The sequence below is a fragment of the Rhodamnia argentea genome, chromosome 8 (genome assembly GCF_020921035.1).
Source record: "Rhodamnia argentea isolate NSW1041297 chromosome 8, ASM2092103v1, whole genome shotgun sequence".
Taxonomy (NCBI): domain Eukaryota; kingdom Viridiplantae; phylum Streptophyta; class Magnoliopsida; order Myrtales; family Myrtaceae; genus Rhodamnia; species Rhodamnia argentea.
The window spans coordinates 5,110,013-5,135,627 of record NC_063157.1 but is presented as its reverse complement, the minus strand read 5'-3'; the positions used below and the strand labels follow the sequence as shown (position 1 = coordinate 5,135,627).

Genomic DNA, 25,615 nt, shown 5'->3' with positions numbered 1-25,615 from the left:
AGGCAAGTGACATGTAGCTCGGGAATTGGGCGGGTCAGAGAACCCAATTAGCGTCCAGACCCTCCATCCTAGACCCGGCTCCGAATTTAACCGGAAGCACCGAACGGTTACCCGACCCGGTCGTTAGCCGACGATGTTCTTGGTTCGCTTCACCATCTCCATTTTCTCCACTCCGGCCAAAAATCAAATGCAGCGAAGCTCCGTTGCGCTCGCCCACCTCCACCTGATGTCACCGTGCCTCCTCTCGCTCCCTCCACTCAGTCACCTCACGCCACCTCTCACCCGCCGCCTCGGCTCCTCCCTTCCCGCCCCCACTCGCTCCGGCTTCCCTCCGTCCGAGTCCGGCTTGTAAGCTTGCCTTCTTCTTCTCTCAATTTGAGTTGACGTGTTGGTGTGGTTTTTCAGCTCATGCAGCCTTAGTTTGGATTGATTTCTCGCTGTGTATGCAGTGCAGTGGGGGTGGAGATGCCGTGCAAAGTTGGCATTTCACGGCTCATCGACGGATCCTCTCATTGGACTCTACCGGTAGGGTACGCATAGTGTGGTGGGCATCCCTAATTGCAAGGGTACTCGGTTAGCAAGTTGGAGCATTGAAGAATGAAGTTACGAACTGGTTCGAGCAAAATTGGCCTCAAAGGATGAAACTGTTAAAGCTGATGAAAAAATCAGCTATCACAAATTTTCTGTTTGCACAGAGAGAGATGGAATAGAAGACTAAAAACCTTAACTTTGAAAAACTGTCCATTACAAGCTTAATAGGAACCTGTTTTGAACCGCACACAAACGTGCAAAACCGACTTGTTCCACTTCCTAGAAAATAGCTAACAAACTAACTACCTAACAAATCAAACTTGACTGCAAAACAGAAAAAAAAAGAACTAAAACGACAAGAAAAACAGCAAAGACTGGGACACAACTCCAACAAACTCCTCCTTGGATCGATTCTTGCTGCAAACTCAATTTTCTCCCTTAACGGCTCAAATCTTTCAACCCGAAGTGGCTTTGTAAACATGTCTCGCAAGCTGATCTTCGATTTGCAATAAACCAACTTAACTTCACCACTTTGTTGCACTTCACGTAGAAAGAAGAATTTGATCTTAAAATGCTTGGTTTTTCCATGGAAAACTGGATTACGTGATATTGCTAAAGCAGCCTGATTGTCCACATAAACTTCAATGCAATCACCAGAACTCAACCACGGATCCTTCATTATCTTCTTGACCACAAAACTTGATTTGCAGCTGCAAAAGTGGCGCTATAAACTCAGCCTCTGCGGTGGATGAGCTACAATCTCCCGCTTTTTGGAACACCAAGAGAAACAAGCGGAACCAAGAGTGAAACAGTACCCGGATGTACTCTTCATGTCATCTCTTGAGCCAGCCCAGTCACTATCGGAAAAACCCCGCAACTTAAACTTCTGGCCTTTCCTAAACTTCACACCAAAGAACAATGTTCCTTTGATGTATCTCAAGACCCTTTTTGCAGCGACCAAATGTAACCGACTAGGACTACTCATGAACCTAGATAAAACACTCACAGCAAATAGAATGTCCGGTCTAGTTGCTTTATAAGATACATGAGACATCCAATCAAGCTTCTATACATTGAAGCATCTCTTCTGTTCCATCATTCTTTTGCAGCTTCTCCTTAGCGACCATAGGAGTGCCGACACTTCTACAATCTTCCATTTGAAACTTCTTCAAAATTTCCTTCATGTATTTCTTTTGGCGGATGAAAATCTCATGTGAAGTTTGTTTGATTTCCAGACCTAGAAAATAAGCCATCTTTCCCAAGGCCGACATCTCAAAAGCCGCAAAGCAGACCCTTGCTTCACCCTCTCTATCGGTTCCATATCATTCCCTGTCACCAACAAATCATCTACATAGAGTGACAGAATTACAACACTGTGATTCACCTTCTTGACATAAAGAGTGAACTCACTCAAGCTTCTTACAAAGCCAAAATCCTGCAGATATCTGTCTATCTTTCCATACCAAGCTCTTGGAGCACGCTTGAGTCCATACAGAGCTTTCCTCAATTTGTATACCTTCTCTTCTTGCCCTTTGGCACCGAAGCCTTCGGGTTGTTCAACAAAAATCTCCTCTTCAAGCTCTCCATTCGAAATGCGGACTTGACATCTAGCTGAAATATAGGCCACCCCTTCTGCTTTGCAACGGCTAAAAGTAGCCTGATTGTATCAAGTCTTGCAACAGGTGCAAAAGTTTCAGAATAATCTACTCCCCATATCCGAGCATAGCCTTTCACAACTAGTCTAGCTTTGTGTTTATTGACGGAACCATCGGGATTAAGTTTTGTTACGAACACCCACTTAACCCCAATCACATTCTTGTCATATGGTGCATCAACGAGCTCCCATGTGTGGTTTTTCCGAATCATTGTCAACTCCTCCCGCATTGCTGCAATCCACTTCGATCCTCCTTAGCTTCCACAAAGTTAGTTTGGTTCAAGCACTTGCCACATTGTTTCTTTCATAAACTTCAGCAAGTGACCTTGTGCCTCTTCTTGGCATATCATCCATAGTATCTTCCAATCCATTCACAACTTCATCAACCCGTACGGTTGTTGCGGGTTGTTGTTCTGAATTTCTTACGTCCCGCATTCTTTTCTTCCATCCAATTCCACTCATCTTCCTCTAGAAAAACAACATCTCTACTCACATCACCTTCCCCTGTCATAGGCTGAAAAATTCTGTAAGCCTTTGATTGGAGAGCGTATCCAATGAAGACTCCGGACTCGGCTCTTTGATCCAGCTTGTCCCTCTTGACACGAGGAACATGCGTATAACACAAACACCCAAAAACTTTTAAATTCTTTACATAAGGTTTAACACCATACCAGGCTTCAAAAGGTGTTGACCTCTCTAAGGCCTTTGTAGGCAATCTATTCAACAAGAACACTGCGGTATTAGCCGCCTCAAATTGAACTTCTTAGGTAACATCTTCTCCTGCATCATACATCCGGCCATTTCCATAATGCTTTTGTTTTTCCTCTCACCGACCCCATTTTGTTGAGGTGAATAGGGGGCGATGAACTGCTGCATAATGCACGCTTCCTCACGGTTTAACTTAAACTTGTGAGCGGTATACTGAGAACCATTATCAGACCTGAGCATTTGGATTTTCTTCCCACTCTGATTCTCAACTAAGGCTTTGAACTTCACAAACACATCAACAACTTTAGACTTAGCTTGCGAAAAGTAAATCCAACTCATCCTAGTCATGTCATCTATGAAAGTAATGAAATACCTGCTCCCATTGAGAGATGACTCGGACGTAGGTCCACATAAGTCCGTGTGGACTAATTGCAGCTTCTCACATGCTCTCCAGCCTCCTCCTTTGAAAGGAAATCTGACTTGCTTGCCAAGAAGACAAGTTACGCCTTGTGGAAATTCCTCCTCCAAACTTGGCAAGTCATCTGCCAAGCTATTCCTCTGCATAAACAACATGTTCTTCCAGTGAACATGTCCGAGCCTTTTATGCCATAGCTCTGCATTTTCTTCTTTGCACTTCAAAGCCATTTGTTGCATTTCACGTGGCTTGAACAGGAAGCACTTGTCTTTCATTGGCATTCTCAGCACTTCCTTGCTATCTACATTATCAATGAGGCACTCCTTTCCTTCAAACTTCACTTTATAGCCCCTCTCAACTAATTGGCCAACACTCAATAGATTCTGGTCTATTTTTGGCACAAAGAGAACATCACTAATCAGCTTCACCTCCCGATTTCCTTCAATAGCCACTTGTACCCTTCCCTTGCACTTCGATATCTTGTCCATTGCCAATTCGACTTTGGACCCGACCGACTTGTCTAGACTCCTAAACAGCTTCAAATTGCTAGTCATATGATTGGTACAGCCACTATCCACCAGCCATGCATCATTCTCAACAGGAGAACCAGAATAGGAAGCCACAAACAAGCGTTCTTCCTCGGTCTCATTCATTGCTATCTGTGCTTCTCACCTTTGCTGGTGATTGTTCTCTTTGCAGATTGCTTCCATGTGACCCATCTTGTGACATCTTCTACACTTAGCATCAGGCCTCCTCCAGCATCTAAAGGACTGATGAGTAGTTCCACCACGGTGTTGACAAGGCTTCTTGTTCTTCTTCCATTTGCCGGACCCACTAGAACTTCCTTCTTTCACTGCAAACTTGGAGTCACCTGCATTTCCTTTGGGTGATTCCATTTCTTCCCTTTGCCTCCATCATTGAACTTCACTTTAGCTTGCGGTGCACCCTCTCTCAGGCTCTTCTCTTCTCATCGAGTCTTCTTTGTTCTTGTGCTGCAGGGGCACTTAACAATTCTGCAAGCTTTATGTCGGCTAAATCTCTTGTATTTTCCGGAGAAGCTATGGTGGCTTCAAACTTCTCTGGAAGAGACAGCAGGATCTTTTGAACCAGCCTTTCATCCTTCAAGTCGGTCCCTAAAACTCTGATCTTTTCAGCTATCTCAATCAGCCTATCGGAGTATTCCTTCACCGACTCTGAATCCTTCATCAGTTGTCTCTCAAACTCCCTTAAGAGATTCAACACCTTCATGCTTCTTATCTTCTCATCTCCCTCGTATTCATCCTTCAAGTAATCCCATATTGTCTTTGCAGAATCACATCTCATGATCCTTGTGAAGATATGGGGTGAGACAGAAACATACAGGCAAGACTTTGCCTTGGCCTTCCTTGTGGTTCTCTCTTTATGGAACTTTATCTGATTCAAGGTCGGATTGTTTGGAAGCGGAGCAATCTCATAATCATTCTCCACAGCCTCCCATAGATCATGACCCTCCAAGAATGCTGTCATCTTGACAGCCCAAGCTTGATAATTTTCCCCGGTAAAGACCGGAGTAGCCATTGCAGAGAATCCACTTGATCCTGCCTCCATCGGCTTTGTCTTTGCAGGCTTGCTTACCCTCACTTCACGGTCCCTTGAGATCCCACAGAAGCTCTGATACCACTGTTAAAGCTGATGAAAAAATCAGCTATCACAAATTTTCTGTTTGCACAGAGAGAGATGGAATAGAAGACTAAAAACCTTAACTTTGAAAAACTGTCCATTACAAGCTTAATAGGAACATGTTTTGAACTGCACACAAACGTGCAAAAACTGACTTGTTCCACTTCCTAGAAAATAGCTAACAAACTAACTACCTAACAAATCAAACTTGACTGCAAAACAGAAAAAAAAGGAACTAAAACGACAAGAAAAACAGCAGCAGCACTGGGACACAGCTCCAACAGAAACTAGTGGCAATGGCAGTGCGGTTAATGCCTTAATTTGCTTATTTCTTGCAGCTCATCATCCACATATTAGTGCTGCCATGGAACTGTTGAAACAAGGTATATTTTTGTGGATGATGTCTAAAGATTTGGTTTGCCTTCTGGAACATTACGTACTTACTTTATCCCGCGGGAGAAATTGTTAACAGGAATCAGAGAGTTAGGTATGGAACCACACGATGAGGATCGAGGATATCTTGAGAGTTTGTAGTTATGCTAGTAATCAGAGTTTGTAGTTATGCTAGATGGCTGTGACCACGTACAATACATCTATTCCCGCTTCAGAAAGATACCAACATGGGATGGATCTGAACTCGCTTCTTGCATACTTGGTTTGAGTTTTCAGTTTTTAACTTTCTATTAAGTTTGTCAGTGTGTAAATTGCATTCACAATTCTAAACTAAACTTATTTATAGGTCGGGTTCAGGTTGCTCTAGTTTGGAATTCTCGAAATGGAAACTCGCCAAATTCTGATAAGCCGAATGCCTTGGCTTGTGTGAGGCTGCCGAATTCTCTCTCTTCATTTTGCTCATACTGGACCACACCTTGATAACCAGTAAAATGTGTTTCTTTATCCATCTGCTGCTTTTATGGTAAAATAGCGGGTCAAAGCGCAATGTCCCATTAATATATTCTGTGCGGGCCAATTTCAAGATAGGGCTTACCTTGAACTGAATCTTCAAGAAAAATATAGGGCTGTTTGCGCACTCCTTTTTACTTCCTCTGCCTCTCACATATGTCTAGTTTCAGCTCTCTTCTGCCATTTCAAACACCATTACCTCTCTTTACAAGGTTACTAGTGAAGATGGATATTCATTTTGCACTAATGGTTAGGTTTAGCATGCTTATTGTTGCCCTGCACTTATCTACGTCAAACTAATGCTGATTTAATGCCTGGGATATTCCTATGTCACACGGACACGGGACACGACATGCCGACACGTGAATTCTCAAAAAGTAGAAAATTCCGACACGCTGGGACACGTTTTATATTATATGTATATTTTTATATATACACGATAAATTATTGTTTTTGTAATTTCAACAATAATACACATGATGTCGAAACTATTATTAATCTCCTCCTTAGAAAGGTCTCACAAAATATATCATATGTAGGCAAAGCAAAATCATACCTTGCGATCAAAAAATATATCATGTGAAGAATTCAACGACATTTCATTTCAATAATCCATAAAACTTGGAGGGGAAAAAAAAGAGCAATCCACGGAAGACAAAGACACCGATTGAACATACAATATGGTTTTGAGATCTCTAAGAGTTGTATGTCATATTATCGAGTGATATGTCCAAGCCGATTATGATCGCCTTATTCAGTCAATAAAGACAAAGGCTAAAAGTGGGAACAAGACCGGAGCTGGGAGCAAAATTTAGTGGGGGAGAGAGATGGGCGTACGCGATTCGCAAGCCAAGATGAAAGGCGGGTGAAATTGAGGAGATCCAAAACCCTTGTCTTGAGCAGCGGCGCGAACAGAGGAGATCCAAAACCCCCGTCTCGAGCGGAGGCGTGAGCAGAGGAGGGGGGGCAGAGGAGTGATACCTTGAGGCGGCGCGGCAAGAGCAGAGTTGCGAGCCGAGGCGCGAGCAGAAGGCGCGAGCTGAGGCGCGATCGAGGGGGCGAGCTGAGGCGCGAGCAGAAGCTAGTCGACAGTCGCGAGAGGGAGAGGCCGGCGCAAGTAGAAGCCGGCGATGGGAGCCGGCGACGGCGGCAAGTTGCGAGAGGCCGGTCGACAATCGCAAGAGGGAGAGGGAGAGGGAGAGGGAGAGGTGAGACCGGCAACCGAGAGGGATGAGTGAGAAATTAGGTCAAAATTGGACGTTTTGCCTATGTTAACGTCGGACACGCGAGTCCCTCTCGTGTACGTGGAGTTGACCGCGTGTCCGAGAAGAGTCTGGCGGTGTCCCAGCGTGTCGGACACGTGTCCGAGTCCGACACGTGTTCGACACGGAAAAAATTTTCAAAACAGCGAGTCCGTGTAACATAGGGATATTCTCTGTCTGTGTAAGGGAGAGAGCATGGAAAATGCATTACATGCTTGCTGCAAAGGGATAAAAATTGGACAAGTTCTGATCCACTGAGATGGAGACAATGGGCAACAAGTGCATGTGCCTCTCCATTTGACATATCTTCGTCTTAGGATCCATTTGTTCGAAGGTGAGCCTTGATTAAGGTACTGGTTCTTAGAGAGAATTTGTGCAAGCAAAAAGATAGATTACATGGATTGCTTAGCACCTGTCAGATTTCGATCCTGGTTTCTAATTGAATGGATCTTTTCATCAAGATAGGGCTCAACTTAAACTGAATCTTTAAGAAAAAGATAGGGGTGTTTGCGCACTCCTTTTTACTTCCTCTACCTTTCACAAATGTCTAGTTTCGGTTCTCTTCTGCCATTTCAAACACCATAATCTCTCTTTACAAGGTTACTAGCGAGGATGGATATTCATTTTGCACAAATGGTTATTTTTAGCATTCTCATTGTTGGGCTGCACTTATCTATGTCAAACTAATGCTTATTTGATGCCTGGGATGTTCTTTGTCTGTCTAGTGGAGAGAGCATGGAAAATGCATTACGTGCTTGCTGCAAAGGGATAAAAATTGGAAAAATTCTGATCCACCGAGATGGAGACAATGGGAAACAGGTGCATGTGCCTCTTCATTTGACGTATTTTCCTCTTAGGCTCCCTTTGTTTCGCGGCAAATAAATGCTTTGAAAAACATCTTTCCAAGAATGATCGCTTATATTGCTTGAAGTAATTAGTCAATGAAAAAAGTTTTCCACAATAATTTATGTCAGAACATTTTTGTGGACGGTGAATTTTGTTTCTTTCATCCATTTTGGTAAGCGATATAAGCGATTATTTTTAGGAAGATATTTTCTAAATTATCCAATTTCCGGAAAACAAACAGAGCCTTAGTTGCCTGTTGTTTTCTAGATAATGAGGACATCTCACTTCTATGATTGTGATCTGTGCGCTGGATGTATTTTGATCAGCTTATATATGAGAAGCTTCCCAAGGATATATCTGAACGTCATGTTTTGCTCCTAGATCCGGTTCTAGCTACAGGTAACTACAGATCATGTCATCATTGAAAGATTCTTGAACTTTTTTGTGCCCAAGGAGGTCTGCGTTATAGATCCTTAATTCCTTGCCAACTTTATTTTTATCTAATTTATATTTGACTTGATCCATATTGCTAAAACATTGCCGTATTCAACCGAACATAGGAAAATTCATATTCAAAGCGGAAATTAAGCGAGCGTGAGATCAAGTCTAAATAAATTGTGAATTTATTTAACACTCGTATTATTTCGGGCTTGACCATTTTCAAGCAATTTATGACCCATTTATTGAGTGCAAATAATACATATAGCAATTCAGCCCAACAAATATTGGTTAAGAAATGGGTCGATGATTCATTTTGGCGGATCAACGTAAAACGTGAAAAAGGACGTGAGGGCTTTGACAAAGCGTTCCACAAATGACCTCTTGAGGTCGTGCCGTGCTGCTTGTCCAGAAAGTGCAATTGCGGAACAACTTCCTTGCCGAAACGAGTCACCATGACTTGGTTTCATTGTTCGAAAATATAGAAAATTTAAAAAAAAATACATAAAGAAATTGTTCATTCTGCGCCGATTGTTCAGTGATTTCCTAACGAAATTAGCCGAAATGATTACATTGGCAAATCGTCAAAATATTTAAGACTAAACGGGTCAAGTTGAAAAATTTAGGACTGAATTGGTACTAATGCAATAAATTTAAGATTTTTATATATTTTTTTGTGATAATTTTCTGGCTATTATCAAACGTAGAGATTACGATATGACGACTTAGACCACTTCCTAGCAGATCTATATTTCGTTCTCAATGTGAATGTCCTGTCCCCACGAGCAAGTCACTTTCTTCCACTGCGATTTCGAGGAACGCCTCCTTCCTTCTCCAATTAGATCCAAACCCCCAAACTTCTCTCTCTCTCTCTCTCTCTCTCTCTCGAAAACGACTTCTTCGACCGAGCTCTCGCCCGCCTAAGCTCGAGAAGAAAATGCCCATTGTGAAACGGTCCAAGAGAAGACTTGACGAATCTTAAAAGTCAACCCCCTTCAAAGAGCCCGGGCGCGTCTCGACCACCATCCACTCCCTTTGTCCAACGCCATCATCGTCCACATGCAATCGCTTTCACTTGCAGAGTTTGTGATTCATGTACCGTCGACGACTGCCTCTCCCAGGACATAAGCTGTGAATGGGAATATATATATGTGGTTATGCAGACTCGATTCATTGCGCTCCAAATCCGCGGCGTGGTCGGCTTAACTCGGTGGACCTCGTAGCGAGCTATCAAATTCTCACGACTTTCGAGAACATGGGCGAGGAACGTACGATCTTTCCGATAGTCCGCCAGAACTTGTCATCCCAGTCTACAGATTCATAATGTGTCCCGGACAAGGGGAAAACAAGAATGGTTTAGATGACCCGGTCAATGACGCTTTACTTGCTTATGTTATGTCTTCATGACATCCACTCAAGGTCAAGTCAAGTCAAGACTAATGATGAGATCCACTCAAGGTCAAGTCAAGTCAAGACTAACAATGGACGACACCTCACGTTGCATTGTAGGACGACACTAGTCCACTATACATGTCTAAGCAAAGCTAATCTGGACCTTCCGAGACTACCCTCCTTTCGTCTTGCTCTTGTTTTTGCCTGGCAACAATGGCTCGTAAGATCTCCTTCATTGAGCTTCTACCTCTCCTGGTCCTATCAGGACTTCTATTTCCTGGAACTGTGAAGTTCGCGCTTTCCACTTGGGGAATCGCTTCAGGTTGCTTCGCAAGCGAAAGAGAAGCGCTCGCCAAGCTGAAAGGTGGCTTCACGGATCCTTTGGGCCGGCTCGCTTCGTGGGTCGGGAAAGACTGCTGCAAATGGAGAGGAATTGTATGTAGCAACCTGACTGGGCGAGTGGTCGAGATTAACCTCCACAACCCGTATGTGGGTGATGATCTAAGCGGCGATCTCAAGCCAGGACAAGCGCTGGGGGGTGAGATCAGTCCTTCTCTGCTCGATGTAAAAGAGTTGAACTACTTGGATTTGAGCATGAACAATTTTGAAGGCACCAAAATCCCCAGATTCATTGGTTCGCTAAAGCAGCTGAGATACCTCAATCTATCGGGCGCGTCTTTCGGCGGACTGATTCCTCCGAGTCTCGGGAACCTTTCGCGATTGCAGTATCTGGACCTCAGCAATTGTTTTGCCAAAACGAGCCAAAACGATCTTCTCTGGCTTCCTGGGCTTTCTTCCCTGAGATACCTTAATCTTGGAGCCGTTGATCTCAGTAAAGCCGCAGACTATTGGCTTCGAGCTATCAATTCGCTACCTTCTCTCACGGAGTTGCGCTTGCCCAACTGTTTCCTGTCAAAGCTTCCTCTTTCTCTTCCATTCATCAATGTCACATCGCTTGAGGTCCTCGATCTCTCGAACAATAACTTCAACTCTACATCGCCTCGGTGGCTGTTCAATCTCACTCGCCTCGTGTGTCTTGATCTAAACTCAAATAATCTCGGGGGCGAGCTTCCAGATGAATTTGCTAATTTAGCATCCCTACAAGAACTCGACATGTCCCAGAATTCGTACCTCGAAGGTCGGCTTCCGAAATCCTTGGGGAGCTTATGTGATTTGCGTGTCCTAATGCTTTCTCTCAATGGAATCACTGGTGAGATAACTGATTCTATTGACGGGTTAGCTCGATGCAACGATAGCAAGTTGGAAAATCTGAACTTGTGGGACAATGGGTTGTCTGGTAATTTGCCAGATTCTCTAGGAAAATTAAAGAGGCTAAGGTACCTCCAATTTGGGCAGAATTCATTTCAAGGTTCCATTCCACAGTCGATTGGAAACTTGTCGTTGAAAGAGCTTTCCGTTACCCACAACAGGATGAGTGGGATTCCTGAAAGTTTCGGGCAACTGTCGACACTGGCCGCAGCGGATCTCTCCGAGAACTTGTGGGAAGGAGTCGTGACGGAGCGTCACCTAGCAAACCTCTCGAGCCTCGAGGATCTTGATTTGAATAAAGCCTCCCCAAACATTTCCTTGGCATTCAAGATAGCCCCCGGTTGGATTCCTCCCTTCAAGCTCAGGTACCTTAACATCAGGTCTTGCCAATTGGGTCCTGAGTTTCCTACTTGGCTCAGGAATCAAAACAACCTCAAGACCGTGGTGTTGAACAACGCTAACATTTCAGGAACCATACCCAATTGGTTCTTGCAGATGAATCTGCAATTAGATGAACTAGACGTCGCATATAATCGACTCACCGGCGAGCCACCCACCTCGCTGTTGTTTATAGATGACCAGTCTAATGTCGACTTGGGTTCTAACCTCTACGAAGGTCCTCTTCCTATCTGGTCTTCCAACGTGACCTCACTGTATCTCGGAGATAATCGCTTCTCGGGTCCCATTCCTCCCAACATCGGTGAACTGATGCCAGGCCTGACAGATTTAGATATATGTCGGAATGGCCTAAATGGTACCATTCCCTTGTCCATTGGGAATATGACCAATTTGACAACCTTAGTTATCTCCAACAACTACCTATCAGGAGAAATACCGCGGTTCTGGAGCAACTTATCCTTGCTGTGGATTCTCGACATGTCGAACAATAGCCTTTCGGGTCCAATACCGAGCGAGGTCGGCTTTCTTTCCTCTCTCCGGTTCTTCATACTCAGTGACAACAATCTCTCTGGCAAACTTCCGTCCTCCTTGCGGAACTGCAGCTCTTTGGACAGTCTCGATCTAGGCGAGAACAATTTCTCAGGAAACATTCCCGCATGGATTGCAGGGAGCATTCCTTCGTTGCTGATTTTGAGCCTGCGGTCCAATTCTTTTACTGGGGAAATTCCCTCTCAGACATGCCGTCTTTCGAATCTCCACATAGTAGACCTCTCGCACAACAGCTTGACAGGATCAATCCCGCAATGCATCGGAAACTTAACTGGCATGAAATTGGAGCCCACGGATGCTGACACGGTGAGGTACGAGGGACTCTTGACCTTGGTGGCCAAAGGAAGATTTATTCAATATGGTCAAAGCATTCTTTACCTCGTCAACAGTTTGGACCTCTCGGACAACCGCTTGTCGGGGGAGATTCCCGAAGGGCTAACGAGCCTCGTGAGGTTGGGGACCTTGAATTTGTCCATGAACCATCTCACCGGAAAAATACCGATCCACATTGGGAACTTGGAATGGCTGGAGACTCTCGACTTATCAAGCAACAATCTCTCAGGGCCGATTCCTCCGAGCATGACCAATTTAACAAAGCTGAATCACTTGAACCTGTCGTACAACGACTTTTCAGGCAAAATCCCGACGGCCAACCAGTTCCAAACCTTCAACGACCCATCGATTTACGAGGGCAACGTGGGCCTCTGTGGGATTCCATTGCCCGAGTTATGCCCGGGAGACGAGAAACAGCCAGAGTCTCCTGACGATGGCGGCGGAAACAGTGAGAGCAAGGACGGGGACGATGATCTCGATTATTTCTGGCTCTTCCTGAGCATCGGGCTCGGTTTCTTTGTCGGGTTCTGGGGCGTCTGCGGCCCTTTGATCGTAAGGAAGTCCTGGAGAGAGGCTTACTACGGTTTCGCAGACAGGATGAAGAACAAGCTAGTAGCACTCGTCGCGAGTCAGGCAGGCTAGTATGCGAAGCATGTTTTCAGGGATTTGAATTCAGTGCTCGAATAGATCTGCTTCCATACCATCATTAGACATCTTAGGAATGTAGCAGTTATTTACAGCATGCATATATGTTTCACGCATCGTCAAGGAAATGAGTTTTGGGCAGCAAGGGAAGGCCGAATTCTATGGAAATCTCACTTTTTTCTTTCTATATGAGAATCTAAGCTTATCTTGAGATTTAGGGCGGCAGGATTTTGTACGACTATATGCTATCGTCGAGATTTCTAATCGGGATAGCACTAAATATGGTCGAATTTGAAATACGGAAATTTTATTAAGACTTTCTTAGCATAACATTTTTTGCGTGACCTTGACTTGAAGGAGTGGACCCATAATAATTTTAAATTATTTATGATCTAGTTTTTGTGGCTCACAAACATAATATCAATCTCACAATAGATAAAAAAAAAAAATTGTCACTATTTTGTTATATCCTTAGGATACTATCCAGTATTCGGTATAAACGTCACATAAATGTAAATGAACGTAAACATGTCTATTATTCGATATAAACGTCATATATAAGTAAATGAACCTAAAACTCGCACAAATTGGTAAGAATCTCTGTGGACAATCTTGCGTACTTCATGTTTATTTGCTTGTTTTTAATTATATTTTCCCCTCTCTTTTTTAAAATTATTTTTCCCCTTCCATCAATCTCTAATAAAAATTTATTAATTATTAAACTACACTAATGTACCTAAAATATGTAATGAATATAAATATTATAATATTTATATATTAAACTAATTTTATAAGACGAAAAGAAAGTCGAATATATAAATAAAAATAAGAATTGATAAAAATATTTTTTCGTTATACTGAGAATTTTTATATTGAAATTCAAATATTATGTTTTGAGAAGTTTGTTTTTTGATAAAAATGACTTTTGTATTATGGGATATTATAAATCCTAACCACAATTTTATTCGGGCTTTATCTCTCCTATATCCGATGTTATTATATTTTGAGTACGCACCAAATATAGAATAGGATAAATCACCAAACACAAAATGGGGATAAAATTATCTTGTCCTAAATTTAATTCTAACTAGCAAGCGTAGGATATAAGTCTATTGACTTTTAGGCTGCATTTAATCGTCCGGATTTTTAATCGGAATAAGACTAAATAGGATAGGATAAGAAACCCAAGGATTTTATCATATCCGATTCACTGTTTGGTTAATTACAGATTTAAAGTCGGATATTCTCATATCTTGTCTAATCCATTATTTGGTTGAAATTAAATATCAATGTAAATGATATATATGCCCCCCATGTAGTGCCCATGAAAGTATATATACTTGAAAACATGCACATATGATTAGAATTGCAACCCTCAGTTGCAACAAAAAAAAAAAAGACTCACAAACCAATATATTTATACTATTTTGTCCATTTTTTAGCACAGACTTCCTAATTTACTTAAGTTTGTGGTAAAATCTATAAATGTATTTGTAAGCATTTGGAATTGTTAAGTAGGCTCATGAAACCCACAAATACCACACTGCGAAATTAACATACGTGAAATCGATGTATGTAAATAGAAATTGGTAAGTAATTCGTTTAAAAGCAAGATAAATGCTACAGAATTGAGCCTATTTGGAAGAGGCAAGCGACATGTAGCTCGGGAATCGGGCGGGTCAGATAACCCAATTAGCTTCCGGACCCTCCATCCTAGACCCGGCTCCGAATTTAACCGGAAGCGCCGAACGGTTACCCGACCCGGTCGTTAGCCGACGATATTCTTGGTTCGCTTCCACTCCGGCCAAAAATCAAATGCAGCGAAGCTCCGTTGCGCTCGCCCACCTCCACCTGATGTCACTGTGCCTCCTCTCGCTCGCTCCCTCCACTCAGTCACCTCACGCCAGCTCTCACCCGCCGCCTCAGCTCCTCCCTTCCCGCCGCCACTCGCTCCGGCGTCCCTCCGTCTGAGTCCGGCTTGTAAGCTTGCCTTCTTCTTCTCTCAATTTGAGTTGACGTGTTGGTGTGGTTTTTCAGCTTATGCAGCCTTAGTTTGGATTGATTTCTCGCTGTGTGTCTGGTGCCGTGGGGGTGGAGATGCCGTGCAGAGTTGGCTGTTCGCGGCTCATCGGCGGATCCTCTCATTGGACTCTACCAGTGGGGTACGCATAGTGTGGTGGGCATCCCTAATTGCAAGCGTACTCAGTTAGCAAGTTGGAGCATTGAAGAATGAAGTTCTGAACTGGTTTGAGCAAAATTGGCCTCAAAGGATGAAACTAGTGGCAATGGCAGTGCGGTCAATGCCTTAATTTGCTTATTTCTTGCAGCTCATCATCCAAATATTAGTGCTGCCATGGAACTGTTGAAACAAGGTATATTTTGTGGATGATGTCTAAAGATTTGGTTTGCCTTCTGGAACATTACGTACTTACTTTATCCCGCGGGAGAAATTGTTAACAGGAATCAGAGAGTTAGGTATGGAACCACATGACGAGGATCGAGGATATCTTGAGAGTTTGTAGTTACGCTAGTAATCAGTGACTTATGTGTTCTTGTGCTTCTGCTAGATGGCTGTGACCACGTACAATACATCTATTCCCGCTTCAGAAAGATACCAACATGGGATGGATCTGAACTCGCTTCTTGCATACTTGGTTTGAGTTTTCAGTTTTTAACTTTCTATTAAGTTTGTCAGTGTGTAAATTGCATTCACAATTCTAAACTAAACTTATTTATAGGTCGGGTTCAGGTTGCTCTAGTTTGGAATTCTCGAAATGGAAACTCACCAAATTCTGATAAGCCGAATGCCTTGGCTTGTGTGAGGCTGCCGAATTCTCTCTCTTCATTTTGCTCATACTGGACCACACCTTGATAACCAGTAAAATGTGTTTGTTTATCCATCTGCTGCTTTTATTGTAAAATAGCGGGTCAAAGCGCAATGTCCCATTAATATATTCTGTGCGGGCCAATTTCAAGATAGGGCTTACCTTGAACTGAATCTTCAAGAAAAATATAGGCTGTTTTGCGCACTCCTTTTTACTTCCTCTGCCTCTCACATACGTCTAGTTTCAGCTCTCCTGCCATTTCAAACACCATAACCTCTCTTTACAAGGTTACTAGTGAAGATGGATATTCATTATGCACTAATGGTTAGGTTTAGCATGCTTATTGTTGCCCTGCACTTATCTATGTCAAACTAATGCTGATTTAATGCCTGGGATATTCTCTATCTGTGTAAGGGAGAGAGCATGGAAAATGCATTATGTGCTTGCTGCAAAGGGATAAAAATTGGACAAGTTCTGATCCACCGAGATGGAGACAATGGGCAACAAGTGCATGTGCCTCTCCATTTGACATATCTTCCTCTTAGGATCCATTTGTTTCGCGGTAAATGAATGAATTGTTTAACATTTTCCTAAAAATGACCGCGTATATCGCTTGAAATAATTAGTCAATGAAAATTATTGTCATTATCGACAACAATTTACGTCTAAACATTTTCATGGACAATGAATTTTTTTTTTTCGTTCATTTATTTTCGTAAGCAATACAAGTTAATTTTTGTGGGAAAAGGTTTTCCAACTTATCTATTTTCCATGAAATAAACAAAGCCTTAGTTGCCATCTGTTTTCTTGTCAATGGGGACATTTCACTTCTCTGTGTGTGATCTGTGGTGCACTGGATGTATTTTGAGCAGCTTATGTGAGAAGCTTCCCAAGGATATATCTGAACGTCATGTTTTGCTGCTAGATCCGGTTCTAGCTACACTTAACTACAGATCATGTCATCCCTGACAGATTCTTGAACTTTTGGATGCCCAAGGAGCTTGCCAACTTTATGTGCCAAGAACTGTGTATCAGGAATAGGTGAAATGATTCGAAGAATGTTAGTTAATTTGCCTTTTCTGCAGTTGGAATTCCTATAAAGGGTTTCGAATCTATTGACAACCCACAAGCTCATTTGCAGCTGATGAAATTGATAACAGCAGCTGACGCAACTAGACAATGCTAGTATGCTTTCTTCGCATTCATTTTATGCATGGCAATGATGGATGTACTTATCTGATGGCTAACCAAGCAATCGAGCTACTAACACTGAAAAGAGTTCCAGAGTCCCACATAATATTGCTGAATCTCATCTCTGTGAGTGGTTTTTTTTTCATAATGGTAATTACTGCAGTTTATTGCGAATCAAGTTCGGCTTATCCTACTGCTGCCATAATTGCAGGCTCCTGAAGGAATTCATTGCGTCTCCAAAAGATTTCCCTCCTTGAAAATTGTGACTTCAGAGATTTATGATGCGTTGAATGAAGAGCTTCATGTTATTCCGGGTATGGGCGAGTTCGGTGATCATTACTTTGGCACTGACAACTGATCCTTGAAGAGCAGACATTCGTTTGACCGGCTATTAATTGGGGTAATTGCCCTTAATTATGGTCTCATACATATGGAAATAGAGGGAGTCTCCTAATTTAGTCTCAATTATAATGAAAGTCCTGAAACAAAGTGTATAAAAAACTGCAGTTAGCGACTTGCATCAGTTATTTGTGAAGGAAACTCTTATGTTGAATAGTTGGTTAGGGTTAGATAAAGCTAATGCACTTTCTAGGAGAATCTCCTTGAAGGGATTTTTGTCCTCTGGCTTTTACTGTGGTTCAACTCTGATGACAACCATCAGTGGCAGTTAGTAAGAAGTAAAACCCCTGTACAATCGAAGAGCCGGAGTAGGCAAAATCACAGTTCTTGCTTCATTACCCATGAACAACAATGGCTAAATTTTTGGGGTTAGATATAGTAGTGGACTGATCTCTGGTGGATCTATTGAGCTGATGAAACAGCACGGCAATTTTCGATTTAGGAAGCGAGGTCAGGAGTTTGGCTTCAATTTGAAATGAGCTCTCAAGGTCAATTCGAGAGAGAAGATTCAAGAATGATTTTATCATTCAGGCCGAGGCAATGACATGGATGCATGAGCAGAGACGAAGCTCTTAAGAATACGAGAGTGAAAGAGGACGTGAGGACTTCTACGAGAAATGACCTCTTGAGGTCGTGCCGTGCTGCCGCGGTCGTCCTATTGGATTGTCCAGGAAGTGCAACTGCTGAGGGACTTCCTTTCCGATCAAGTCACAACGACTTGAGGTAGTCGAGGTCTTCATTAGCAGTGCAGTGAAAAATTTGAACTGTGTCAGCAGTGGTGAATGGACTCCGGTGTAGGCTGCAAATGCTGCGGTTCCAATACTGGGCGAGGTTGGCTTCCTTTCCTATCTCAGGTTCTTCATACTCGGTGACAGCAATCTCTCTGGTGAACTTCCGTCCTCCTTGCGGAACTGCAGCTCTTTGGACAGTCTCGATCTAGGTGAGAACAACTTATCGGGGAACATTCCCGCATGGATTGTAGAGAGCATTCTTTCATTGCTGATTTTGCGCCTGCGGTCCAATTCGTTTACTGGGAAATTCCCCCTCAGATATGCCGTCTTTCAAATCTCCACATGGTAGACCTCTCGCACAACAGCTTGTCAGGATTGATCCCGCCGTGCATCGGAAACTTCACCGGCTTGAAGTTGGAGCTCTTGGATGCTGACAAGGTGAGGTGCGAGGGTCAAGCATCCTTGGTGACCACAGGAAGGTTTATCAAAGCATTCTTTACCTCGTGAACAGTTTGGATCTCTCGGACAACCTCTTGTCCGGGGAGATTCCTGAAGCGTTAGTGAGCCTCGTGAGGTTAGGGACCTTGAATTTGTCCATGAACCATCTCACCGGAAAAATACCGATCGACATTGGGAACTCGGAATGGCTGGAGAGACTCGACTTATCGAGCAACAATCTCTCGGGGCCGATTCCTCTGAGCATGACCGCTTTAACAAAGCTGAATCACTTGAACGTGTCATGTAATGACCTGTCTGGGAAAATCCCGATGGCCAACCAGTTCCAGACCATCGACAACCCATCTACTCATGAGGGCAACGCCGGCCTCTGTGGGTTTCCACTGCCCGAGTTATGCCTGGGAGACGAGAAACAGCCACAATCTCCTGACGATGGCGGCGGAAACAGCGAAAGCGAAGAGGGGGACAATGATCTCGAATATTTCTGGCTCTTCCCGAGCATCGGGCTCGGTTTCTTCGTCGGGTTCTTGGGCGTCTATGGCACTTTGATCGTAAAGAAGTCCTGGAGAGAGGCTTACTAGGGTTTCGCGGACAGGATGAAGAACAAGCTAGTAGCACTCGGCGCGAGTGGGAGAGGCTAGAATGCACTATGCAGGCATGTTTACAGGGATTTGAATTCAGTGCTTCCTCGAAGCTGTCTTCCATAACATCATTAGACATCTTAAGAATGGAGCGGTTATTTACAGTGAGATAAGGAACATACTGCATATGCTTCAGGTATTGTCTATGAAATGAGATTTGAGCAATAAGAGAAGACTGAATTCCATGGAAGGTTCACTTTTTTTCCTTCCTCAGAGCCCAAGCTTACTTCAGACTCTGGTCTGAATCCCGTAGGATCTTCTACTAATTCTATTATTTCATGAAAAATAAATAATTTAAAAAAATATTACTTATATTACTCGTAAAAATGAATAAACGAAAAATGTTTTTATCATATATGCAAATATTAAGTCATTGATTATTGTCAGTAATAAAAATATATTTTGTTAGTTAAATTTTAAAGTTATATAATTTATCATTTTTAAGAAAATGTTTTTTAGATTACTTATTCTTCGCGGAGCCCATGAGTCTATTGACTTTTATGCTTAGGAATCGAGCAGGTTCGAAATCCGTTAGAACCCGATTAGCTTCCGGACCCTCCATCCTTGGCCCGACTCTAAATTTAACCCGAAGCCCCGAACTGTTACCCGACCCGGTCGTTGGTCGAAGATATGCATCGTCTCCATTTTATCCACTCCGGTCGAAATCACATGCAGCGAAGCTCCGTTGCGCTCGCCCAGCTTCACTGATGTCACTGTGCCTCCTCTCCTCTCGCTTCCTCCACCCAATCACCTCCCGCCACCTCTCTCCTGCCGCCTCAGCGCCTCGCTTCCCGCCGCCACTCGCTCCGGCCTCTCTCGGTCTGAGTCCGGCCTCGACCTCGCCGCCCGCACCGACCTGCGCACTCCAGTGTCCTCACTTCCAATCGTACGCACGCCAACTCTTTTCCTTAGTTCTCCTTCTTTCTCTTCAAATGTCGCAACTCGCTTCATTTCGTGGTGTTCTTGTCAATAAATCCGTGTATTTGCTGGATTGTCGAATTAATATCACTCGGATTTTCACGAGCGCGAGTATGTGAACGCTCGTGTGTTCTTGTCGGTCTCAACTGCGCTTCTTTTGCACCTTAATTCTTGTTATTTCATAGTATTGGTTCGCTTGAATATGCAGGTGCTCAGGTTGTACTCACGAGCTGAACCTCGACCGTCCGAGCGTCGTTGACGATGCCGTCGATTTCTTCAAGAGCTTAGGTGTCTCGGATTTCACTTTCGATAGTTGCAAGCTTGTAAGCTTGCCTTCTTCTTCTCTCAATTTGAGTTGACGTATTGGTGTGGTTTTTCAGCTTATGCAGCCTTAGTTTCGATTGATTTCTCGCTGTGTGTCTGGTGCAGTGGGGGTGGAGATGCCGTGCAAAGTTGGCAGTTCGCGGCTCATCGGCGGATCCTCTCATTGGACTCTATGAGGAGGGCACGCATAGTGTGGTGGACATCCCTAATTGCAAAGGTACTCAGTTCGCAAGTCGGAGCATGAAAAATGAAGTTCTGAACTGGTTTGAGCAAAATTGGCCTCAAGGATGGAACTAGTGGCAATGGTGGTGCGGTTAATGCCTTATTTTGCTTGTTTCTTGCAGCTCATCATCCGAATATTAATGCTGCCATGGAACTGTTAAAGCAAGGTATATTTTGCTGATGATGTCTAAAGATTTGGTGTGCTTTCTGGAACATTACGTACTTACTTTATCCCGCGAGAGAAATTGTTAACAGGAATCAGAGAGTTAGGTATAGAACCACATGACGAGGATCGAGGGACAGGTGATCTGCGCTACGTGCAGGTAGTGTTTTGTTACTGGGGATATCTTGTTAAGTTTCTATTTGTGCTAGTAATCAGTGACTTATGTGTTCTTGTGCTTCTGCCAGATGGCTGTGACGACATACAATACATCTATTCCCGCTTCGGAAAGATACCAACGTGGTATGGATCTGAACTTGCTTCTTGTCTACTTAGTTTGAATTTTCATTTTTTTACTTTCTATAAGTTTTTGGTGTGCAAATTGCATTCACAATTCGAAACTTAACTTATTTATAGGTCGGGTTCAGGTTGCTCTAGTTTGGAATGCTCGAAATGAAAATTCACCCAATTCATATAAGCTGAATGCCTTGGCTCATGTGAGGCTGCCAAATTCTCTTTCTTCATTTTGCTCTTACTGGACCATATCATAATTAGCCAGTAAAATGTGTTTCTTTATCCATCTGCAGTTTTTATGGCGAAATAGTGGGTCAAAGTGCAAAGTCCCATTAATACATTCTGTGTGGGCCAATTTTCAGACGTCAACTAGCAATGTGAGTGGTAGCTAACTGCTTGAATTTTTAATGTTTTCTAAATGACTGACAAGGAATGTGGTTATGGCGTCATGCTAATAACATGAAATGCTAATTAATCCTGTGACTAAATGTACCTTTCAATTCAATCCTTCTAGGACAAGTGGGTCTTTTTATTAGTTGTGGTGCATTTGATTGTGTAGGTAATCTTCGGGAATAGGTGGAGACATCTTCTGGGTGATAGGGACTTCTGGGAACACCTTGGAGGCATTGATGTTTCACTGGCTCCATCCAGTTTTGGCCAAGCAAATACGCGGGTTAGACATATCTCCCACCCTAGAAAGCCGTACTAACAGAAAAACATCAATATTAACCTACTGTTAGTTTAACACAAAATTGCATTTACCATGCTGGTGTCAAGTTGCTTGTTTTGCCGGATAGCATCAAATGTCATGTTAGTTTAGCATTGACTGCAGCATGTTCTTGAAATTGGCATTATGATTGGAATGCAATTTTGGAGTTCGATTCTATCTCGCTCAACCATCTTCTTTGATAGCCAAGAAAACTTTTGAGTGACATGTGTTGATGTGCTCAGGATCTTGGCCCCATGTGATAATTCATGCAAACCCAGTTGCATATGGATGAAAATAGATTGTTCATTCAGAATAGAGAGTCTATCCCCTTTTAATCGAAATTCACGTAACCGATGCTTGGTAATGATAATGTTTCTTTGGTCATCTTCAGGCTTTTGATTCTTTGCTCCGAAAGTTACAGAAGTATGTTCCTTATGGTGCATCAGTTACTGACTTATATGCAGGATCTGGCGTCATTGGCTTGTCCTTGGCTGCTACAAGAAAATGCAGGCAAGAATCCAGAGTTCTCTTTCAGTTTTCTAGCTGGTTTCCCCTTTCCGTTAAATGCTCCAGATTGTTCGTTCTAATTCTGAAAAGGCTTTCAAATTTGTAATTCATCTCTTCCAGGTCTGTAAAATGTGTAGAAATTAACAAAGAATCCAAGTTGTCTTTTGAAAAGACAGTTGAACGCCTGCCAAAATATGTGGATAGCAGCATCAGTTGGTATCAAGCTGACACTTCAGTTGTAAGTCCCCAAAAAGAATCTCATTGATGTTATTGTTAATCAATCTTGTCGACTTGATGACTTTTATATCCATTTTGCGTGGAAAATTACTTTTCACTGGGGGATATTTATCTATAGATTACTATTCACTGGGAGATATATATCTATGTAAATCCTCTTCAGACTTGAGAGTGTAATAGAGTGGTGTGTTCTCACTAATTTGTTGGAATCGAATCAGGAGCCTACTTCTTGGCTTGTGGGATCAGATGTGATTGTTGTTGATCCTCCTAGAAAAGGACTAGAAACGTCCGTGGTGGGTGCATTGCAGACCCTTCCATCACGGGAACTGAAAACTAGATCATCACCTGAAAGGTAGGGTCTTATCTTTAGCTTTTCTTTGCATCAAGGCATGACATTTTTGGTCTCTTACATGATCAATCGATATCTTCACAAAAATAAGAGTCTCAGCCTTCCACTCCTTCTGTACTGTCTTTGGTATTAGTTCCAAGACAAAAGAAGAAAAGAGACCATGGGTACTTCGTGCTAGGGAAGCTTCTGTTCGAGTTGGAAATGATTTAACTCGAGAAAACCGTGACTCAGTGCCTCAAACTCTTATCTACATAAGCTGTGGCTGGGAAAGTTTTAAGGAGGTAAATTGCAGTTAAGAGACTGAAGTGCAGCTTTGGTGCTTAGTTTGCTTTCTTATAAGCTGAAATCTAAATAACTTGAGGAGCTGATGTCAAGCGAATAATTTACAGGACTGTAACTCATTGCTGTCCTGCAAGGCATGGCATTTGGAAAAAGCCCATGGATTTAACTTTTTCCCTGGCACACAAAGGTATTAGTCCCCTCATATTGCAATCCTGTAGCTTTGCATGATTCAGGAGCTATGTTGAATTAACATTGGCCTCACTTATATCGTATGAAAGTTGCTGACATTCTGAATTGTGGTCGTACATCTTTAGCAAGTAGTCGGGAATTACTCAGATTTGAACCTGAAATTTGTCTGCAGCGGTTCAATGATCGTAAAATTTAGATTGAGATACCAATTATGATGTCTTGTTCTCAAAGATCTAGAGAAACGTTTGTCTTGGTTTTGGATTGACGCTTCTCTGAAATTATGCAAGATTCTTGGTAAAAAAGTGAAATGTTAACATCATACGGAAATTGTATGCGATAATATGTTGAGCTGGTCTAAGCCACAAACGTACTCCGAATGTTCTACCTTAGTCAAATAGTCTTCCCAGATTATGAGGATTGACTTGGGAAGGTTTTAAAATTTACACTTTCATGTGTTTGTATTAGAACCAGAGGTGTGGCTTATTGTCTTTAGAAACTTTAAGGCTCTGTTTGGGAAAGGGTGAAAAGTGGAGAAATGGAAATTGGGCCAAAAAATTGTGCAAATCTTATTATGTCAATGAGAAAGATATGGAGGGAAAATTTAAACTAGGGGTGTTATCCAACCATTTTCCTCTCTCTTAGGTCTCCCAAGAATAGCATAAGCTTCGGGGTTAAAGCTGCCTGCCTTTGGAATCCTTAACACATGCAGCGTAATGACGTCTTGTCTAGCGGTCGTGTTTGTTTTACGTGTAAGCTGTCTAAATGATGAGATTGTGATTTCAGCATTGAAGTTTTGGCGGTGTTCAAAAGGAGGGAAAATATGCACATCAAGAAGAAAAAGACGGGAAAGAAAAAGAGGAAGTCACCTGCGAAGGAGCAAAAGCCATTGATGCACCACGAAGTCAAGACCTAACGTATGCTTCACCCCATCCTGTCTGGTTCAACAAAGAGGAAGACGGAAAAAATTTTGTTCTCGGCCTGCTTCATTCTTCTAGTCCAAAAGCATTTCACTTTGAGCTGATTAACTGCTGGAGAGTTTAGTTGCACATAAACTGTAGCATCGTGAGTTCTTGTTAGGTATCTTTTAAATTGTAGTATATGGGAATTGTTTGCGTATTAAAGGGTGTCGTGTCCTGTCGGCGTTTGCTTATATTTATTGGTTTTGAACCCCCTTTTCTCCCTTCTCAAATTTGCGCATCAGGAAGGGTTGTAGCATTCTAAAACCCTTTTGGTCCTGCCAGATCATGCCAAAAGATTTTCCTCCACGAAAGAAAGGGACGATGTGGAGCCTTTTGCTTCAGGGAGAGTCTTATTGCGGTCTCCGTGGTTTGGTATTGCTATAACCACAGAAATGGGAGTTCCTAAAACCACATAAATGGGAGGGAACGACTTGCTCGATGCTTGAACCGATAGTTCAACGGGGTCATTGTCGGAACTTCATCTAGTGGGCTCTCGGATCGTATCCTAGTGGTATCCACAGGGTTAAAACTGCGGTGATTGCTCAGTTTAAGTGCTCAGAACCATAACTGCATCCATTTGATAACACCATGTAGAGTAACTTCTGAACAAACCACTGCTGATTTATACTAGATTACCGGTACCAAATGATTTTGCCCATGTTCTGGGTTTCTGCTGCAAAGAAGAGTCAGAACTGGGAGGGAATAGCCAAGCAGTATCTTCAATGCGTGCCATCCCAGCAAAACCGAAAAATGAAAAGAGTTAGGCCTCTCCTTAAGAAATTTACTTAATTTAGCCACGATATTAGTCTTTGGAAATTGTACCTCGGCTCGCCCGCATCCACCCATTTCTTTCCTTGCAATGCTGGCCAAGCTTAATGCTTTCAATGCTTTCACTTTCTTTACATTTGATTGAGACGAAGTCCCCGCCATCTCATCTTTCCTTCTTTCACCATCTTACCACCCACTCTATAAGCAACAAGCCAGGTTGACCGACTCCAGTAAAGCAAGTGATGAGTAATAACCCTTCAGAGGATATAAACCGGAAGCCACAAAAGGCTCCTCTGATAGAAAATTCAACTTAAAGAATTTAGTTGTGAATGCTACTTTTCACTATTATGCATTAACAGCGGAATGAGCGGCTCCCGTCTCTCCAATTCCCTCTCAATATTTCAACTTTTGACCTATGATCAAAACTACTCCTCAATTTCTCCGCTTCTTG

The 25,615-nt window shown here is 42.8% G+C and overlaps 3 protein-coding genes, 1 long non-coding RNA gene and 1 pseudogene across 4 annotated transcripts; 4 read left to right on the top strand and 1 right to left on the bottom strand.

Moving 5' to 3' along the window:
* Window positions 1-4,259: 4,259 nt before the first annotated feature.
* LOC125316181 lies at window positions 4,260-4,895 on the bottom strand. The gene has a single exon (XM_048283696.1). It carries the CDS (start codon window positions 4,893-4,895, stop codon window positions 4,260-4,262), a length of 636 nt encoding a protein of 211 aa, XP_048139653.1.
* A 2,558-nt stretch (window positions 4,896-7,453) lies between these two features.
* Window positions 7,454-8,352, top strand: LOC115733065. The gene is made up of 3 exons (XR_004014448.2): window positions 7,454-7,466; window positions 7,858-7,951; window positions 8,305-8,352. It is a non-coding gene; the product is annotated as an uncharacterized LOC115733065 (long non-coding RNA).
* A 1,565-nt stretch (window positions 8,353-9,917) lies between these two features.
* On the top strand, window positions 9,918-13,032 carry LOC125316107 (receptor-like protein EIX2). The gene has a single exon (XM_048283339.1). The coding sequence runs from the start codon at window positions 10,022-10,024 to the stop codon at window positions 12,998-13,000; it is 2,979 nt and encodes a 992-aa protein (XP_048139296.1). The 5' UTR covers window positions 9,918-10,021; the 3' UTR covers window positions 13,001-13,032.
* A 1,786-nt stretch (window positions 13,033-14,818) lies between these two features.
* On the top strand, window positions 14,819-19,465 carry LOC115741365 (annotated as a pseudogene).
* Window positions 19,466-19,821: 356 nt separating this feature from the next.
* On the top strand, window positions 19,822-24,606 carry LOC115741261 (uncharacterized RNA methyltransferase pc1998). The gene is made up of 15 exons (XM_030675074.2): window positions 19,822-20,132; window positions 20,373-20,487; window positions 20,594-20,705; window positions 20,833-20,877; window positions 20,966-21,033; window positions 21,119-21,173; window positions 21,288-21,367; window positions 21,458-21,541; window positions 21,724-21,837; window positions 22,265-22,383; window positions 22,501-22,618; window positions 22,836-22,969; window positions 23,100-23,247; window positions 23,356-23,435; window positions 24,221-24,606. Exons 1-15 carry the CDS (start codon window positions 19,954-19,956, stop codon window positions 24,348-24,350), a joined length of 1,581 nt encoding a protein of 526 aa, XP_030530934.1. The 5' UTR covers window positions 19,822-19,953; the 3' UTR covers window positions 24,351-24,606.
* The last annotated feature ends 1,009 nt before the right edge of the window (window positions 24,607-25,615 follow it).

What these genes read in the sequence shown, in the direction of transcription:
- LOC125316181 (XM_048283696.1), bottom strand. Translation starts at nt 4,895, where the DNA reads ATGGAGGCAGGATCAAGTGGATTCTCTGCAATGGCTACTCCGGTCTTT.
- LOC115741261 (XM_030675074.2), top strand. Translation starts at nt 19,954, where the DNA reads ATGTCACTGTGCCTCCTCTCCTCTCGCTTCCTCCACCCAATCACCTCC. An exon ending in TTCGGAAAGATACCAACGTG is followed by an intron (nt 21,174 to 21,287) that starts GTATGGATCTGA and finishes ACTTATTTATAG; the next exon opens with GTCGGGTTCAGGTTGCTCTA. An exon ending in TTGGCCAAGCAAATACGCGG is followed by an intron (nt 21,838 to 22,264) that starts GTTAGACATATC and finishes GGTCATCTTCAG; the next exon opens with GCTTTTGATTCTTTGCTCCG.
- LOC125316107 (XM_048283339.1), top strand. Translation starts at nt 10,022, where the DNA reads ATGGCTCGTAAGATCTCCTTCATTGAGCTTCTACCTCTCCTGGTCCTA.